The 19,348-nt window shown below is 38.2% G+C and overlaps 2 protein-coding genes across 3 annotated transcripts in view; both read right to left on the bottom strand.

Moving 5' to 3' along the window:
* LOC125236272 (unconventional myosin-XVIIIa) overlaps positions 1-3,041 on the bottom strand; it is a 318,921-nt gene extending 315,880 nt beyond the window's left edge. Inside the window, exon 1 of one of the 2 annotated variants that reach the window (XM_048142988.1) lies at positions 2,755-3,041. The gene's annotated coding sequence lies outside the window, so the exon portion shown is untranslated. The remainder of the gene's footprint in view (positions 1-2,754) is intronic. The other variant, XM_048142986.1, reaches the window with a different exon arrangement.
* Positions 3,042-4,864: 1,823 nt separating this feature from the next.
* Positions 4,865-19,348, bottom strand: part of LOC125236275 (sodium/calcium exchanger regulatory protein 1) — a 29,292-nt gene continuing 14,808 nt past the window's right edge. The window contains exons 2-4 of the mRNA XM_048142998.1: positions 8,762-8,928; positions 7,519-7,629; positions 4,865-5,405 (exon numbers count right to left, since the gene is read on the bottom strand). Of these exons, the coding sequence (XP_047998955.1) occupies positions 5,355-5,405; positions 7,519-7,629; positions 8,762-8,928 (329 nt within the window). The 3' untranslated portion in view covers positions 4,865-5,354. The remainder of the gene's footprint in view (positions 5,406-7,518; positions 7,630-8,761; positions 8,929-19,348) is intronic.

The following is a 19,348-nucleotide window of genomic DNA, read 5'->3' on the forward strand; positions in this document are numbered from 1 at the left end:
CATCTAAAATGCCTCGCAGTAGACTGAAAGTCTAGAACAGAGGGATGAAATAGTTTATCTCTCGTAGACATAGGTTAAGGACATGAAGTTCAAGGACTTCTTATCAAGTTATCAAACTTTTAGATTTTGATAAGTATAGCGTGTCATCATAAAAAAATGCAGGAATAAGTAGGCTATCTTTTTGTCTAGAATAGGGATGTTTTAACCTGGAGATGAAGAATTGAAATGCCCCGCAGTAAACACTGCCTAGAATCGAAAACTGTATCGAAAGAGCGACAGAAAGGCAAATAAAGATTCGATTTTTCGATGTTGGAGGCAGGCCTTCTGAAGAATAACATAACGAGACAAACAGTCACGGTTCTGCAATTCTGCATGCAGTCTCTGTATCCGTGATCAGCAGGGCCAACACATGATTATTATTATTACAGTATCTCGCCGCGACATAGATCACACGTCTTTTTCTAATTGTGTTAATGACGGACGGTAGCTAACTAGATGCTCTTGTTTTACCTCCTGCAAAAAGGATAGGTCCGCGAAAAAAGTTTAACCTACCAGATCAGCACGGGAAGCATGGTCGCGCGATAGACGATAAAATAGCAGGGCGTCCCTATCGCACTATTTGTAAGTGCGATAGGGACGGCCTGATATTTTATCGTCTATCGCGCGACCATGCTTCCCGTGCTGTAGAATATACGATAAATACGCCCCTTCAATGACCTCCCGAACTTAACTGCGACCTCGTATTTGCAGTAAAAACGGAGTTATCACAAGTAATTATGCCCTCACCCAGACGGCTCAGCTGACGGCCTGGGGCCCTCTATCGATTGAGCCCGGCCCCTCCGCCGGGAAACACGCATTCACGTAAAATGCACTTTCATATCTACTTAATAAAGCCCGTTTTCGATTGATTTGGCTTTGTCCATGCCGCTGCCAATGTGTTTTGGTAAAATTTCTTAGTCCTGTAGGGATATTTATTATTTAGGATTTCAAGAAGGTGGGAAGGTTCAACGAAATCTATCGATGTTTGATCAAGGGTGAATGGAGTTCAAAGAGCAAATTTTTTAACATAAGCATACACATGAGAAGGCACTAACCTCACGTTTGAATATCAACCGAAACAATACACTAGGAATCACACCAACAGGTCTAGCACATGATTGGGGCGAGATTTTGTCAACTATTCGTCCTTTCGTCATTATACAATAAGAAGAGCGTGATCTATGTCGTACTAATCATGTGCTAACCCTGTATGTGTTGTGACATGTGTGACTATGTAATGGGTATGTGAATTTTGGCAGTAGCAAAGATTATGGACAAAATGAGGAGTTGTGGGTTAGTGTGGTATAGACATGTGATAAGAGATGAATGTTTGTGGATTGGCAAGAATAAGTGAAAGAAGACATGAGAGAGCACTTAAATGTCGAAATATAGAAGAAAATGGAAGAGAAAAACATCTTGTGGCGATATCATATGAGATCCCGAGATAAGGGTGGGAAGAAGACTATTTCTAAAAGTACCCCAGTATACCATACCTATATGTTTATACTATCTACTGATACAAGTAAACTGTGCATTGGTTTAAACAAAGCTTGAATTTTCCTTTAAGTAATGAATGTACAAATAAGAAGATTATAAGTATTTTGTCATCAATATTTCTATAGCATAAGATGATATTAAAAGGAAATAATGTTAGTATCGGAAGCACCTTCTTCACCGGTGATCCTGGTCAAATTGTCTAATTTTTTTGATAAATAGAAATGATATTGTATCTGACTTATAGTTGTTTACTATACTTTAGTATGGATTTTCCTTGTTAAAATACTACTCACATAGGTACCAATGTCATAGAAAAAACACATAGTTATACATTTAAAGGATAAATTAAAGGATATAATAAACTGCCGCCAGAGACATCAGTTTGTACACAAAATTAGCTTTCATAAACTAAACATTCAATTTCTAAATTAATTCTTCAAATTCAGCACAACTTAGGAACTAATATAGTAAGTCATTCTAAAGTATTGTGGCCCATTCAATATCATGTAAGTGATGTAAGCCACTACAAAAATTAAAGAAATAAGCAACCTTGAAGCCAAGCATTGAAGCAGAATAAAGTAGGTACGAAAACATGAAAATATACTTAGCTGTAGCATTTGTCAGCTATACAATTATTTGCAACCTACAACTAAATATTCCTAAAAATGTACTGGATGTGGGACTCTGTGGGCAGTTCAGAGGAAAAATTATGTATGGCAGGTAGTACATAAGTTTAATGACACCTACATGAACATAATATGTCTACTATTGTGATGTGTTTAAATCATTATTATTTAAGCAATTATAAACTATTGTTATATGTTCGGTATGTTTGCTATTTACTTTCTTATCACTGCTAGCTGTATTACTTGATTGAATAATTAATTGAACCTGTCTTATAAATTAAAAGTTTGTTTATTATAGTAAACATTTCATTATCATTAATTAATTACACTAATATTACTCGTTCTTATAAACAAACACTTAAAAATAACCTTAAGTTAAGTATTACGAAACCGAGAACCAACTTGGAATGCAGGAATGCATTTAAGTGCATAAAACAACAAATACCAATGGGCGTATGGACAGTTCCTAAACTGACTAGTTTTAGCCGCAGAAGAACAATAAATTGACTAGCCTGCAGCAAGCTGCTCCGTAAAATAGTACTCTGTTTAGAGTAGAACATAGCGTTACGATGCTGAGTAAATATTTACTTACTTGTGAGTATTTTTAATCCAAATAAGCAAGTGTGTGATCCTCAATCCACAAACGCCACTTTGGCTACGAGCCTGCTATACACAAAACACAGAATCACAAATTCCAAACATTATAAGGCTTAGTTTAACTGAACACTGAGTAAATTCGCACCGGCACAGTAAAACAATTAAAAATCCACCATCTCTACCACAAAACACGTAAAATTGAAGATTTGACAGATGTCGATAATAATCGCGTTCTATGCAATGCGCCCGAACACAAGCAGTCCTATTCAAGGCACAAATAAACTAATCATAGCATACGAACTGCAGGCAACACGGCCGATTCCAGCACCGGCCGCAGCAAAACCGTAGTACACATTATAATACAGCCAAATTAAGAAGTGAACTAAAATAAGCAATAGAACTTATTAACAAGACTTGTATTCTTTTGCAGTATTATGGTTTTTCATGATAAATAATAAAAGTATCTTAGTTTTGTAATAAATAAAAAATAATCTTATTTTAATATTCTATATTTTCCTCTAAAAATAGTAAAAAATTAAAAAATAATAATTTAAAAGTATTAATAGTAAACCACTAAAAAACGCCTCTGCTTAAAGCGCCATCTAGTGACGAATAGGGATAATGTAATCACTGTAGCTTCAACAGCGACATCTATTGTCCAGTAGATAAAGGGTAAAGTTACTATAATAATGGTTTATAAATGACGGCACAGATGGCGGTACGATTTGTAACAACCAAAGCCATATATAACTCCGTATAGACTATCAAAGTAAGAAAAAAACATACCTCTGTACCATACAGAAAAAGGTACGGTGGCCTAGACGGCATTACACCTTTGGAGTACGCTCAGCTAGATGGCGCTAATTTTGACAATTTGGCCCATGTTGTTAGCTTGATATGTGTTAAAATGTCAAATATTAATTTGACATTTTAACACATATCAAGCTAACAACATGGGCCAAATTGTCAAAACTGAGGTTCAAAAGTTTTAAGCCTGTGTCAAGAGATGGCAGTCTATGCACTGTGATTACACATTTTACTTCGACAGTAACTCTAAATACTCGATCCTCTTTGGTAACAACTTTGTAAACACTGCTGCTATTTTTAACCGACTTCAAAAAAAGGAGGAGGTTCTCAATTCGAATGAATGTTTTTTTTATTCTTCTCTCCATTGCATCGCTCCAACATTACATACTGAGGATTGTGACTACTCTTAATAGGCCGATAGTCCACTATCATATTATGTTTAGAATTATGATCATAGGCAACAACAACCGTCCTTTTTCTTCACGTTGGAGAAAAAGGGAAGTACAGACCTATGATCATATTTCTATGATAAATATATGATAGTGGACTGTCGGCCTTAAGCCTGTCAAGTGCCTGTCTCCATTTTCTACGGTCAGCTGTCTGGCGCAGTATAGCAACAGTGTAGCGCTAATTGGTCCGTTGGTCTGCTCGCTCCTCGCCCCGTGTTTGTCTGTGACACAAGTGTCCCAAGGTTTTTCCCATTCCGTTACCATTTTTTCATGTACATTTTGTATAGCGGTAACGGAATGAAGGTTTGAAAAATGTATAGAAGTCGTGGTACATTTTTATTCTCCTATGGCGTGAAAATACACAGAAGGGACGCAAGCAGTAAATTACGCGGAAAGGACGCCAGCGCCTCCCAGCCCGAGTGTAACTTAAAAAAACGTCTCCTCAGTACATTTTGTATACCTAGGAATTACGCAAGACGCGCCTCAAGCGACGCGGCCCCACGCAAACACTCAAGCGACGCGGCGTGGGCGTCCGTTCCATGTCTTACGACTTACGTCGCCTGTGTGTGGGTTGCCGCTATCAGGATCGAAAGACCTCGCGATTCTGAATATGAATCGCGAAAAAAAATACCCATGTTACAAAGCGGGGTGGACAAATTTGAAAAAATGTCCCATATTTCTCATCCTATTTTGAACCTTATATACATTATATTTAAAATTTGTAACTTGGAACGGTGTCGACTATTTCATTCTTACTTACCATGTATTTGCGAGAAAGGGATAAAACATAAACTAAAATAGAATCCCGTAACTTCTTCTGAATAAGGGGATAAGTAAATAAAACGTCAATTATATAAAAACGAGTTTATTTAGCACGCCATAGCTTATGCAAACATACGCAAGTAGGTCCGCATCACCGCGTAGTACAGGGTTAACCTAACTTTGGCAAACACTCATTCAAATCATATAAAAATAAACATTTGAGTTCACAAGCAGTGTCAATATGTTTGACACAGGTTTGACAGAATAATATACTCGTTTAAACTCTACAAGTAAAGGACTGCCGTTTAAATTTAAAAATAATCGTTGTAACTGATGTGAAGCGTGAAGTCAGCAGCGAGCGCTCATTGGTTAAAAATATTAGCTGGCGCATCTGATTGGTCGATTTCTTTAGCGCTCATTGGTCAATCCTATCAGCTGTTGCATTGCGATTGGCCGCCTTCTTTGAGCAGTCATTTAGTTGTGGGAGTATAGTAACATAATTTAACTTTATAAAATAGTTGTGCTATATGTAATAGGACAAAAATAGGGCGCTGCCCTGCAGTCTTGAGTGGTTTTCTTATTGTACTTTGTAGACCCTGGTGCAGGTGACGTCCTTCACGTTCATGACCTGTGAAAGAGATAAGAAAATGTATAAACATTTTTTTTTATTGGATGTTTATGTTTTCTTGGTAGTCTGAAACGATGTCTAGGGACCATCTACACATAGGCGACGCATGTCCTGAGACGCGGAACAGACGTCAGCGCCACGCCGCCCGAATGTAATTTAAAAAACCTCTCCTCAGTACATTGTATAGGAAGGACGCGCAAAGGACGTCGCTTGGCGCGCCCCAGGCGACGCGGCGCGCGCCAAGCGACGCGTCGCCTGGTGGCGCGTCTTACGTCCTTCCTTTTAAATTACATTCGGGCGGCGTGGCGCTGACGTCCGTTCCGCGTCTCAGATGGTCCCTAAAGTGTAAGGCCTGAGTGGGACGTCGGAGCGTTCGGTTCGGCGGGGCGGGCTCGGCCGTGTGCACGCTATGCAGCGACGACTCAGGACTCTTGTATGAGCTTTGCTTCAATTGTTTGACATGCACACTCCGCCCCGCTTAATGCACAATATGAGCGTGCACTCAGACCTTACACAAAGTCTTTTGACGACCGGTCTGGCTCAGTCTCGGTAGTGACCCTGCCTGCTAAACCGCGGTTCCGGGTTCGAATCCCGGTAAGGGCATTTATTTGTGTGATGAGCACAGACATTTGTTCCTGAGTCATGGATGTTTTCTATGCATATAAGTATGTATTTATATGTTTAAGTATGTATATCGTCGCTTAGCATCCACAGTACAAGCTTTGCTTAGTTTAGGGCTAAGTTGATCTGTGTAAGGTGTCCCCAATATTTATTTATTCTCCCGACGTGTCGCCACATGCCAAAGTCGTGCGATGTTCCTAGATATCAAAAGGGAAAGTAACTTGAATTCGCTTGCAAGGCAAGTCTAGAGGCCTTTTGTCTCGTACTATCCCTGAATTAACATTATATTCATTTTGACTCAAATCTTATTTCTAGACTCAGAGCGATAACGATTGGCTTCTTGTGATCACCTTGTGGCAACCCGACGTGTCTGTAATGACCTTTAGTCACAGGTTATCACGGACAGGATCATAAATCGATTTGTATTGAATTATATTTAGATAGAGAGTCATTCAAGGATGAAATTACTTTTTCCCCTCACTAGCTCGGAAACACGTGTTTTGTCCTTTAAGCTGGTATTAAAGGCGCATTTTATCCACTAGTGGGTAAAGTAATTTGACCTTGAATAAAGTCAAATTAACTGCTTTAAAATTGATAAAAGTAGGTGAATCTAGTAATTAAGATGATTTACCACCTGTGGAACTACTGGAAGTTGTAGTTTCCTCGCTATAGTGAGGGGAAAAGTTTTGTGTTACACTCGGGTGCAAATGTATTTTACTTCTCGTGTGTTAAAAAACTCGCCAAGTTCAGGATTCTATTCTCGAACCACTCGCTTCGCTCGTGGTTCAACTATAGAATCCTTTCACTTGCTCGTTTTTCAATTCCACACTCGGCGTTAAAATACAACTTTGCCCCCTTGTATAACAAATAACTATTACTAGAAGTATAACGTCTAGTTATACATTATATTTTAGCACCTTCAGGTGAGGTCATTCAGGCTTCGCTTCATAGGATAGGAGTGGGGGAGCAATAAATATATGTATTTGTATAGGACATTCTTACACAGATTGACGAGTCCTACGGTAAGCTCAAAAAGGCTTGTGTTGTGGGTACTCAGACAATGATTAATACATATAATATACAAATACTTATATACACACCCCTTTGTTCATAAACGTACTCTAAAGTTATCAAGCCGATAAAGTTCGTTTGTCCCTTTCCGAAGTATTGGTGTGATAGAAAGGGTTAAACAAACTTTATCGGCTTGATAACTTTTATGGATAAGGGGGATCGAAAATATCCATGACTCAGGAACAAATCGTCACTACTTTGAAAAAACTTGTATCTTCTTCTGTCAATGAAAAGAGAAATGTAATAAGTATGTATGGAATGCATATAGACTTACTGCGTTTTAACTTTGAGGATCAGTGTGAGATACGAGATTTTTTCAAAGTAGTGACGAAATGCTCATCACACAATAACAGCAAACAAATAAAACCTTCAGCTTCGTCATCATGAACCTAAAACCCGGTGATCAAGATATGGGACTTACCGCCTTCAGCTCCTCAGGGCCGAATTCGCGCAAGTATGTGACCTCCAGGCCGTCGGGGGCCTTCTGCACCTGCTTCAGCTTGTTGCCTTCGAATGAGCACACGGTCTTCACCTGAAACGAAAATATTCTCGGTAAGAGAGCAATTCCCGAATAGTTTGTACATTTGGATCACGTCTCCGATTTTGATAAAAATTGGTAGGCTGATAGAGTCCATGATGCTCAGCAAGATCCACTAGGTTTCCCAAAATGTCCTAGGTTGTTTGTATGAAACCTTCATTTTTTGTTACCAGATTTCTATACATTTTCGGTATACGTATAGCATTATATATATATTTACGTGCCGTAGCCTAATGGCATTTCTGCGACAGGAAACGAAACGCCGCGAAAGGTAGTCTGGCTCTGTCGCGCCAACGCCAATACGCAAGAGCGATAGAGATCTACGAGCGTTTTGTTTCATGACTCATGAGCGTTTGTACATTCGACTACGCACGCTGAACACCAACAGCGCGCTCCTCATCAAACTCCTCTCCAGGCTTGAACTTCATCTCCGTGGTCTTGAAGGTGGAAGAGATGACCAGGGTGTACTGGTCTCCATCCTTACGTCGCTTCACGGTTTATAACAATCTAGTACACTTGCAGTATCAGTAGACTGCAGATTGCAGAACAAGAGTGAGAAACGTACCTGAACGCCATCAGCGTTCTCCTCTTCAAACCTCTCCAGGCTTGAACTAAATCTTGAAGGTGGAAGAAGTGACTAAGGTGTACTGATCTCCGTCCTCGCGGAGCACCACGGTTTATAATAGTCTGGTAGACCTGAAGTATCAGTAGACTGAAGAGGCTGTTAAATAAGAAACATTGAAGACAGACCTGGACACCATCAGCGCGCTCCTCATCAAACTCCTCTCCAGGCTTGAACTTCATTTCCGTGGTCTTGAAGGTGGACGAGATGACCAGGGTGTACTGGTCTCCATCCTTACGTCGCTTCACGGTTTATAACAATCTAGTACACTTGCAGTATCAGTAGACTGCAGATTGCAGAACAAGAGTGAGAAACGTACCTGAACGCCATCAGCGCGCTCCTCTTCAAACCTCTCCAGGCTTGAACTAAATCTTGAAGGTGGAAGAAGTGACCAGGGTGTACTGATCTCAGTCCTTGCGGAGCACCACGGTTTATAATAGTCTGGTAGACCTGAAGTATCAGTAGACTGAAGAGGCTGTTAAATAAGAAACATTGAAGACAGACCTGGACACCATCAGCGCGCTCCTCATCAAACTCCTCTCCAGGCTTGAACTTCATTTCCGTGGTCTTGAAGGTGGAGGAGGTGACCAGGGTGTACTGGTCTCCATCCTTGCGGAGCTCCACGGTGGGAGTCACTGCGTTGGCGGCCTTGCGGGTGATGAGGCCGACACCTGGAAGTAATGTTGTCTAATTAGTTCAGTCAGGTAGAATATTGCAGGATTTTGGAACATTTTAAAGGAATCTTCATGGTTATTTGGCAGCTATGAGCTATTGAGCTGTCAAATAAGAATTATGCCTCCACCAGGCTTAGCACAGGATTGACGCGAGAGTATATTAACGCGAGATAGACTACCCTTGTCATTAATCAGCAGTTCTTGAAAAGTTTGTACAAAAATTAAGGAAAAAGTTAAATTTGTTTTTATTATTCCTATTTTGTTACCAAGATTTCTTTGATGAATTGAGATTTTAGTAAGGTTTATTTCGTCATTAATAAGGTTCTCTAGTATCTATATTTTCTTAATTATAACAATTATCCTGTATATATCTTACGAAAGTCGACTTATATTACTAAATGTTGGTAACAAAATAGGATCAATATAATTTGCTGACGTGGCTATGTACAAAGTTGACGGGAACTGCTCTAATACTATTAGAAGACCTGTGATCTATCTCGACGCGACAGACTCTCGCTGCAATCATGCGCTAACCCTGCAGCCACACAGGGAAAGAACTAAACTTTCTCAGATTAATGCTCGAATCAATGAAAAGATTCTGTGGGTTTGAATTTAATATAATTGAGATAAATACGTATATTATTGAGAGCTTGTTTTTTATTATAAGCGTACCTAAACCCTTCATAAATTCATCGAAGTTTTTTGAAGACACCAGTTTGTATCTCTTCCCTTCCCACGGGCACAAGCTTAGATTGACAGCCATATTCTTAAATTAACATAAATACTATAATATTATAATACTAATACTATATATTCTAATACTATAATATTATACTCTTTGCAGAAAATGCCGATATCTATTTTAGGTATTTTAGTTAAGAAAGTGACATATGTCAGATTGCAGAAAGAGGTGGGCTCGCCGGTTTAGTCATAGACAGGTCAGTTAGGTGTCCATTTATCTATGGGTTTTGACAGTTTACGGATACTGATAAAGTGATAAATATAGCATTGTGTTTGTGTTGATATGAATAATATCATGGAAAATTTAACGCAAGGTCAAGAGCTGGCGCGTGAATTGATAATGAAGAGAACTAAAACATTCATATCCAGTTGATTTAAGGCGGCTACAGCATAAGGTACCTTCCAGTTTTTTTACTTAACTACCTATTTATTTAGTTTGGTAGTTGGATAGTATGTACAAAACATATAGATAGGTACCTACAGTAGTACAATAACTAAAAGATCTTCAAAAAATTGCGTTTTGCATTCAGCAGCAGCATAGAAGACGAGGTCACGAAAATAATTTCACCAGCTTATTTTTAGAGTGCAGGTCATTTTGAACACCAGTCTGGCTACTTCTGATTTTTTTAATGCCACGTCGGTGGTATAACAGATATACGGTCCGCCTGATGGAAAGCGGTTACCGTAACATATGGACGCCTACAACTCAATGGGTGTCACATGCGCGTTGCCGACCCATTAGGAGCTTGTACACTCTTTTTTGAAGTGTCCTGCTGCGAAATGCTAGGTCAAAGTAAGAAGGGGTCCTGTTTTGGGGTACTGTGTCATTTGATAAGAACAAAAAGGAAGTGTACACACCTAAATACATTAGCAATGATGGGATTACATACAATGACAAAGTGAAAACACCGTAATTCAGACAGCATCCGAACAATAATGAAGGCCACCCACAGCGCGTGACCCGCTGTGGTCGGGTAGATCAGAGATTGTTTATACATAATGTGCAAACAAGTACTCATATATGTCAGTAATACGATCAATGCACACATCCTAGTCGAGCTGGGTAGCTAATTTAATTCATCTTGCTGTTTGCCTCGTGTGCGAATTCCTTCTACTTGTTACGAGCCAATTTTTTTTTCAGTCATCTCAAATACCCTCAAAAACTCAAGTGATCGAGTCTTTGAGTGTTTCTACGTTTGATATTTTATTTTCTTTGAAATTTCTTTCGTATGCCTCGTTAGCATCTTGGAAGACTTTCCAATTTGCATCAGTGATCATGATGTATGAACCATATCAACATACTAAATAAAGTTTAGCTATAAAAGATAATAGTCTCATGTGATGTCCGCGTATTCGCAAAATGTCCCTAAATGGATTCCCTACCTATTATGGACTTCTGATTGTGTTTGCAAACGGCACGAATGTTTAATACAACATCAGGCTTCATAATCCGATAATCTTTTCAACAAGCCTATATTTGCCAAAGCCACACTTATTCTGCTTCTATTTGTGTCTTCGTTGACATTAAATATTAGCGGAGCTAACATGTTGTTTTGAACAAAGTTTTAGACGTCGACCAATATATTATTACCGTTTTTTGCTTCTGTAGTAGTATTCTAGAACATTTTCGTTTCGAATAATATAATTATTATTCTCTTTTCTCTTAAAACTATAATTTTTATTCTCTTTTCTCTTAAAACTATAATTTTACTTCATTAAGACTGTTTTATTCGCTACGTGCATGACGGGTTCTGCCCTCATTTTGTGGGATTTTCCATGATAGGTTGTATGGTGCCCACGGTGACGGTGCCATAGTTCCAATCTTCCAACGGCTGCCGCTGGCATGAATGTTGGACATGTCCATTTTGTGACAATCAGCGCCATTCTATCATGCACGTTGCCAATAGGACATTTGAGGACTGTCTTTTCAAAAGGACTTATTTCTATAAGTCAACAGAGGTTATATTTATCTATGTCTTCCTAGACAAATAAACCTTGTTGACTTATAGAAATAAGTCCTTTTGAAAAGACAGTCCTCATTTATTATGTAGGTATATACCTATTTGTTATCTATTTTCTGGTAATACTAATACAGTAAAGCTAAATTTCAGCAAGTAGTGTCACAGTATGTAGTGTTGTATTTGACGGGCAAACTGTGCACTGTGTGAAAATCAAATACAATATTTCATTGTCAGTTGTGGTCTCGTCGACCGGAATTACTCTGAGTGCTAATATTTCATCTGAAGCGTTAGCGCAATCATGTGCAATACTTGAAATTAGCTCTTTACTTATAGGTGAATACGATCCATTTCAGAGTAGACTAATATCAAGATTTTGTTATACCGTTCTACTGCACATAGAGACTACCACTCATAGATAGTGCAATAAAATCACGCGAGTAGCACGTTCTATGGACTTAATGACGAAAAATAAGATTTTAATGCTCCAGTGAATCCTTTACTACTTTGGACACGTGGCCAGACGGGGGCCAGAAAACCTTGAGAAACGCATTAAGTATGGTTGGCATGGTGGATGGAGGACGGGGAAGTTTAGTGGCCATCCACCAACCCGCTGGGTGGACAGCGTTAAGAAGGCCTGCCAGGGATTAACACAGGCGCCTATTATTAGGACTGCAGAAGACCGTACGAAATGGAGAGCTTTAGTGAGCAAAATAACGACCTCATGTGGTCGCGACCCTCAGCCATGAGGAACCGAGGAAGAAGAATTTTGAGAGTAACATGGACGACTAGAATAATTAACGAAAGAGTGCTGCAGTTAGTAAATAGATAAAGATTAAGGTTTTTATAATATCGTGGTTATATCATATCACGCGGAACTAAAAATATTAACTCATTATCCAGGGAAAAATATCATCCGGACCAAGACGAAAATCAAGCCTCAAAATTTTTTGAACATAACCCGAGGACATTATTCCGCGCGGCTGTGTTTAAAGCCTGAAGTCCGTAACCGTATGGCTCTTAAACAGGAGATTGCAAAGGAAGAAAATGAAATAAGATTTGATAAAATACCTATATGGAGTGTGACTTCAACATTGAAATACACTTTTGTGACGATTGACTAGCGGCAGTTACCCAATACCCCAGTGTGCTTACTCGAATGCATTGCGCAACAGCGCCAAACTACATTTCTGGGGCGTTTCGGAGGCGTTTGGCGTCGCACAGAAATGCCAGAAATGCCATTCGGCTACGGGGCCGTCGGGGCCTGAGGGCGTAGCCGAATGGCATTTCTGCGACACGAAACGCCTCCGAAACGCCGCAAAAATGTAGTCTGGCGCTGTAGCGCCAATACGCAAGAGCGATAGAGATATAACTTAGAAAGAGATATTATCGTGAGCGTTTGTGCATTCGGCTACGCACACTGATATGCTCTCTCTACCGTGTGGTGTCAGTGCCCAGCAACTGCATTCCAATGCAAGTCCAATGTGCAGTCCGGAGGGAGTGCTTTGGTTTATGCGGGCAGCATAATGAACGAGAATTGGATTAGAGGGGCCCGGCTATTCAAGTGGAACGAACTTTCTTATGCTGTTGTTGGTTTAGTTATCTATGAGTGGCATTCATCATTTATTGGCAAAAGGGAGGACGTCGAAAGTAGATTAAACATGTACATACTAGCTTTTGCCCGCGGCTTCGCTCGCGTTAGAAAGAGACAAAAAGTAGCCTATGCCACTCTCCATCTCTTCAGCTATCTCCACTTAAAAAATCACGTCAATTCGTCGCTCCGTTTTGCCGTGAAAGACGGACAAACAAACAGACACATACACTTTCCCATTTATAATATTAGTATGGATATCACTACACATGGTTGGGTCGGTTATCTATGAATAGCATTCATTATTTATTGGCAAAAGGAAGGACGTCGAAAGTAGGCAGGTTTAACATGTATATCACTACACATGAGTGCATAATAGTTAAGAATTACATATATAGAATAGATACACCGTGTTTTTATTGAATTCCGTTAACTTCGGCATATAGTTAGGTCTATTATAGGAAACAGAATGGCATAGTTCGTTTTCTTAAATTTGTATTTTTTCTAAAAAAAAAAACCTAAAAACCATACACCTGCGATAGATGTTAACTTCAATAGGTGTTGAGAAACGGGCTTTACAATTAACTCACACTAAGTGAGTGTTAAAACTATGACATATCAATCGCATATCGAACACACAAAGCCCGTTTCTTAACAGCTATTGAACTAACATCTATCGCAGGTATATGGTATTTTTCACCTACCTAACTATTATATGGGGAAGTTAACGGAGTTCAATAAAAACACGGTGTATAAGAATCAAAATTGACTTAAACTAAATAAACGAAAGCAAGTTGATTAAATGTCGGGTGATAGAGATGTATGGAACGAGAAGACATGCTGCGCCGATCCCAAGTGACTAGGACAAAGGCAAGAGGATGATGATGATGATGATGCTGATGAAAAATTATGCTCAACTGCCCCGTTTTGTCTTCTAAAGAGCTTCCTTTATTTGTCCAAATAGAGCAAATAGAACCAAATCCCAAAAATTAGTAAAAAAAGGTCAGTTTTTACGAAAGGCATACACAAAAGAATCAGAATAGGTGCGCTGTGTCTAACTTTTTTCAATGAATTTAAGAATGCCACGGACGCCATAGTAGGTAGGTATTTGCCAAAATGAGCCCGCTGGGTATGCGACCAATTAAGTTTTTGCAAACCATTATCAGTGAAAAAAAACAACGCGAGCGACGATACAATGTTCAAGGAAAACAGGTTGAAGTATTTCGAAGACGTTTTGGCTTCTGTTACAGACTTTATTGATAAAGTTGCATAAATTGCATGATCCAACATAACTATTACAATATACTTTATATTATTATTACTTATGTACCACTATTGTTGCTTAATGTTTGTATTTGGTGGTTTTCGTTCGTAACTTTTAAAATTATTAAAAAAAATTCATTTGTAAAACTTCTTGAACTATTTTAAAATGAACTTTGCTAGTCCTAGCTAGGCAACGAAAATAAGCAATGGTTACAGAAAATGTTACGTACCTAACGCCGTGGCTTGCTTGGGCGACGGTCGCGCGATGGTCGCGCGACGGCGATGCGACGCATACGAAATCAAACTTTATCGATATGGAAGTATGAGACGCGACGGCGATGGTCGCGCGACGGTCGCGCGACCGTCGCCCACGCAAGACACGGCGTAAGTACGGTTTTTGCAGACGTTAAGCGTCGGCAGACACAGACATACCTATCATGAATTTCATATATCTTATATTCAGGGAAACGTACCTGACTGGGTACCTACGCGATTATTCCGAAGCAAACATATTTACTTAGTAACCATTACGTACAACATCCGTCACCTTTGCATATTATTTTTATTTGCCACCCATATCAACAACAAAAACAATTAATTAAATCCATTCTGATTATATATTGGGCGGGTACGGGTAATAATATAAACATGAATATTATGCAACATACAAAATCAGCAGTCATCTCGACTGCAGATAGAGGAAACAAACAAACAGTTATGAATAGACGAGATAATTATAGTCGGTTCAATGTCCAACGCGTCACCTCCACTCGACGAAGCAAGCTAGTGCCGATACATATCTCAAGAGACAAGCCCTCGATACCTATACCCCCTTATTCATAAACGTACACTAAAGTTATCAAGCCGATAAAGTTCGTTTGTCCCTTTCCGATATATTGGTGTGATAGATAGGGACAAACGAACTTTATCGGCTTGATAACTGGATGGTGATAAGCAATAATGTGTCAACCCACAAAAACTAAAAAAATGAGATTTTAATGCCATGTTATAGCTGGATTTTTAAACTTCTATTTGCAAAAATGACCTTTTCATTTTGAAAATTTTTACTATCCCAAAAGTAAAAAAATAGGTTAACACAAATCCTATATCGTGTGTTGCCTGTTTTGCATTAATGTGTCAAGAACCTTAACTTATTATAGTAATTGGCAGAAGACATATTTAAATTACAATAATGTGTTATGAGGGTTGACTCAACGATTTTTTTACACTTGACTCATTCTTGCAAAACGCAAAAAATGACATAGTTACCCACTATGAGACTTGAATGATTATTGCAAAATGATATTTTATTCGTTGTTTTATGCTACGACCCGTGTTATAAAACATAAGTCATTATTGTTAAATTATATTCGGGTCATAAATTGTTCGTTTTTGGTGTAAGTACCATGACACTATATTGTAAAATATAACTGTTCATATTAATTTATGTTTGAATAAGTTATGACTTAGTCCATTGTATATGTTTGCACATGAATGGTAAATTCAGTACGAAATTGAACATTTTAAGTCATGAATATACATATTCGTTATTATAATTTGCAAACATTTTTTACAAGTACGTGTTTATATAAAAATCTAATATAAGCTACTATTTTTTTATAATTACTAATTACATTAAGACGTGTTAATGTATGCATAAAAATATTGTTTGATTTTTGAATACTTACTGAATGGTAGTTTATTATTTTGTTAAAGATATTTTAGGTTTTGTTCTTGTACAAGTCATGAGTTATTCATAATTTAAATGACTTAGTCTATTTCTTAGCGTAAAAAAATATTTTGTTGTATATTTTAGATAAGTAGTTTGTTTTTTTTAAAGATGATTATTTGGTTTTTGTAACGATTTTTTGTTGAAAAAGCACAGATAATTTAAATATGTGTCTAGAAATGATCATTACTCTAATAGTTAATTTATAGTATTTTATTCAACAGGCGTTTAAAGGAGGTCAAGAAATATGAGTGGCGTACTTTCCACGAGTATTTTGGAGTCAGTTAAACACCATTGCATACAATACTTTTACAACGACCATGCACTTAGTTTTTAATAGTTTTTTTAAATAATTCTCGCGAAATTCACACTGTTTCCTGTATTGCAAAGGTTTGCACTGTCAGCTCAGTAGGCCTAGCACATGATAGACTACCCGTCCTTATGTCATTAATACAGTTAGAAGAAGACGTGGCATCTATCTCGCGGCGACATACTCCCGCGGCCATCATGTGCTAGGCCTACAGCTGCCCAAAGCCTTCCCGCGCACGCACGCAGTATCGTTAATGCAATGCGTTGCCATGATTACAGAACCAAACAATGCGTTTTCAGTTTTTTCGATACGCACAATCCTGTAAATGACGAATAACAGTTCGGGAGTAGAAAAATCATTAAAAGGTTTGATTAATAAATAATGTATTTATTCCTACATGACGACCGGTCTGGCGCAGTCGGTAGTGACCCTGCCTGCTACGCCGCGGTCCCGGGTTCGAATCCCGGTAAGGGCATTTATTTGTGTGATGAGCACAGATATTTGTTCCTGAGTCATGGATGTTTTCTATGTATATAAGTATTTATATATTATATATATCGTTGCCTAAGTACCCACAACACAAGCCTTCTTGAGCTTACCGTGGGTCTCAGTCAATCTGTGTAAGAATGTCATATAATATTTATTATTATTTTATTATTTATACCTAATAACATAAGTGACCTTGACTGATATGTTACTTAACACTTATAAAGTTAAAAATATACATAGGTAGAGTATTTTACAATAACAATTTATGTGCTTTAACATGTTTATTTAAGACTCATAGATATTTTTAAACAATTAGCAAAAGTGGGTTAAGTATCATAACACAGTCTTGAAAAAGTTTGACGTCGTCGAACAATTCGCAATAAAAGAAAACCGGCCAAGTGCGAGTCGGGCTCGCGCACAAAGGGTTCCGTAGCAGCAAATATAATAAACTTATTATGTCAATTTATACACCTGCCAAAATTACAGTTAAATCAACCTATCTCAAAAACTATAAGAGATACTTTGATCAAACCAAAAATCGTTGAAAGAGTTAATTAGCATGCATCACCTCTATTTTTTTTAGAATTTTATACCCCGTAGTTATAAAAATAGAGGGGGGGGGGACATACTTTTTACGACTTTGAGAGCTGATATCTCAAAAACCGTTCACTTTAAGAAAAATGTTTTTTAGAAAACTTTATATCATTTTAAAAGACCTTTCCATTGATACCCCACACGGGTATGTACATCGAAAAAAAAATTTTCATCCCTCAGTTACATGTATGGGGGCCCCACCCCCAATTTTTTTTACTATTTAGTGTCATAATTTTGTAGCGGTTCATACAACACATATTCCCATCAAATTTCATCACTGTAGTACTTATAGTTTCCGAGTAAATCGGCTGTGACAGACGGACAGACGGACAGACGGACAGACGGACATGACGAAACTATAAGGGTTCCGTTTTTGCCATTTTGGCTACGGAACCCTAAAAAGGGCATTATTTCGTCAAATTGAAGTTTGTTTTGAAATTAAGCTACAATAATCACTACTACTGAACGTATTATAGCTGAAAAACACAACAATCTATATAAAAAACAATTTTTTTTAAGAGAAACACAAAAAAATGAGAAAAAATCTTTAGACGCCATTTTCTCAAAATGGTTGGCGTGTGGGTTGACACATTATTGCTTATCACCATCCAACTTTAGTGTACGTTTATGAATAAGGGGGTAAGTGTGCAATACAGGTTTGCTTTATTAAATAGAGTGTCCACCGGTTATATACTTATGGTAGGTAGTAGGTACATAATATGTAAGTAGAACTCAACACCATAGTGTAGGTAATAATGGAAAAAAGGATTAGTTACAATGGCCCCCCAGTCGAGATTTGCCCAGCTGTACCTTATGCATTTTCAGCACATGTGGCTTTTCTTCCCCGGAACGAAGTAGTTGGGATTTTTGTTTTAAACATGCATTATACGACGGCGATGATCATATTAATTTTAACTTAATAAAATTCCAAATCGAGAGAGGGCAGCTTTCGATCTTACGAATTAGTGTGTGCATGTATATGGGTCAGTGTATAAAAGACTGTATGTATGTGTATATTGCTAGTTTAATACCTTAATGACTGGTGAAATGAATTAATGAATTTCGTTATTGCGATAAAATGGAACATTAGCGTTGCAAGTGTTTCAACGCGCCAATAATCATTGTATTGTATCATTGAAAGATTGGAAAGTAACTCAAAATTTTATACAATTTTCAGTTACGTTCAGAATAAGAATGACCCAGTGTTGTGGATAGAATGCAAAACATTCTCGATTAATTCCGACTTATCATGTGGGTAGTCAGAAGTCACCTTGTCTGACAAGAACGAGACACGCTCATATAAATTGATAATTTTCATTTTGCATCTGCCCGCCCTAACCACGCCTGAGTGTCCAATCGTCATAATATTATTACTTATTACTGATACTGACAATAAATTAAGTTTCGCTACTTACCTACTTTACCTAAGACATAGTTTGGAGATTGAAATACTACGAATACTACATGCTATCCCCAAAGTTTGGGGATACTCAGTATGTTATTTAGGAATTTCATTTACCAATGAGACACGACATGACGTCTGACGACCTATCAGGAGATGGGGTAGGACGGGACCCTTGTTTCAACATCTTGACGCTAGTGTACCCTTAAACTTTACATACATTCCTACACGGAAACTATAACAGCGTCGGCGTACAATTAACTTTACCAAGCAGTTCATCTGTAATGAACTGATTCATATTTCATATTTTACTGATGGCACCGCTACATTCGTTAGCTGC

The sequence above is a fragment of the Leguminivora glycinivorella genome, chromosome 19 (assembly GCF_023078275.1).
Source record: "Leguminivora glycinivorella isolate SPB_JAAS2020 chromosome 19, LegGlyc_1.1, whole genome shotgun sequence".
NCBI classification, from domain to species: domain Eukaryota; kingdom Metazoa; phylum Arthropoda; class Insecta; order Lepidoptera; family Tortricidae; genus Leguminivora; species Leguminivora glycinivorella.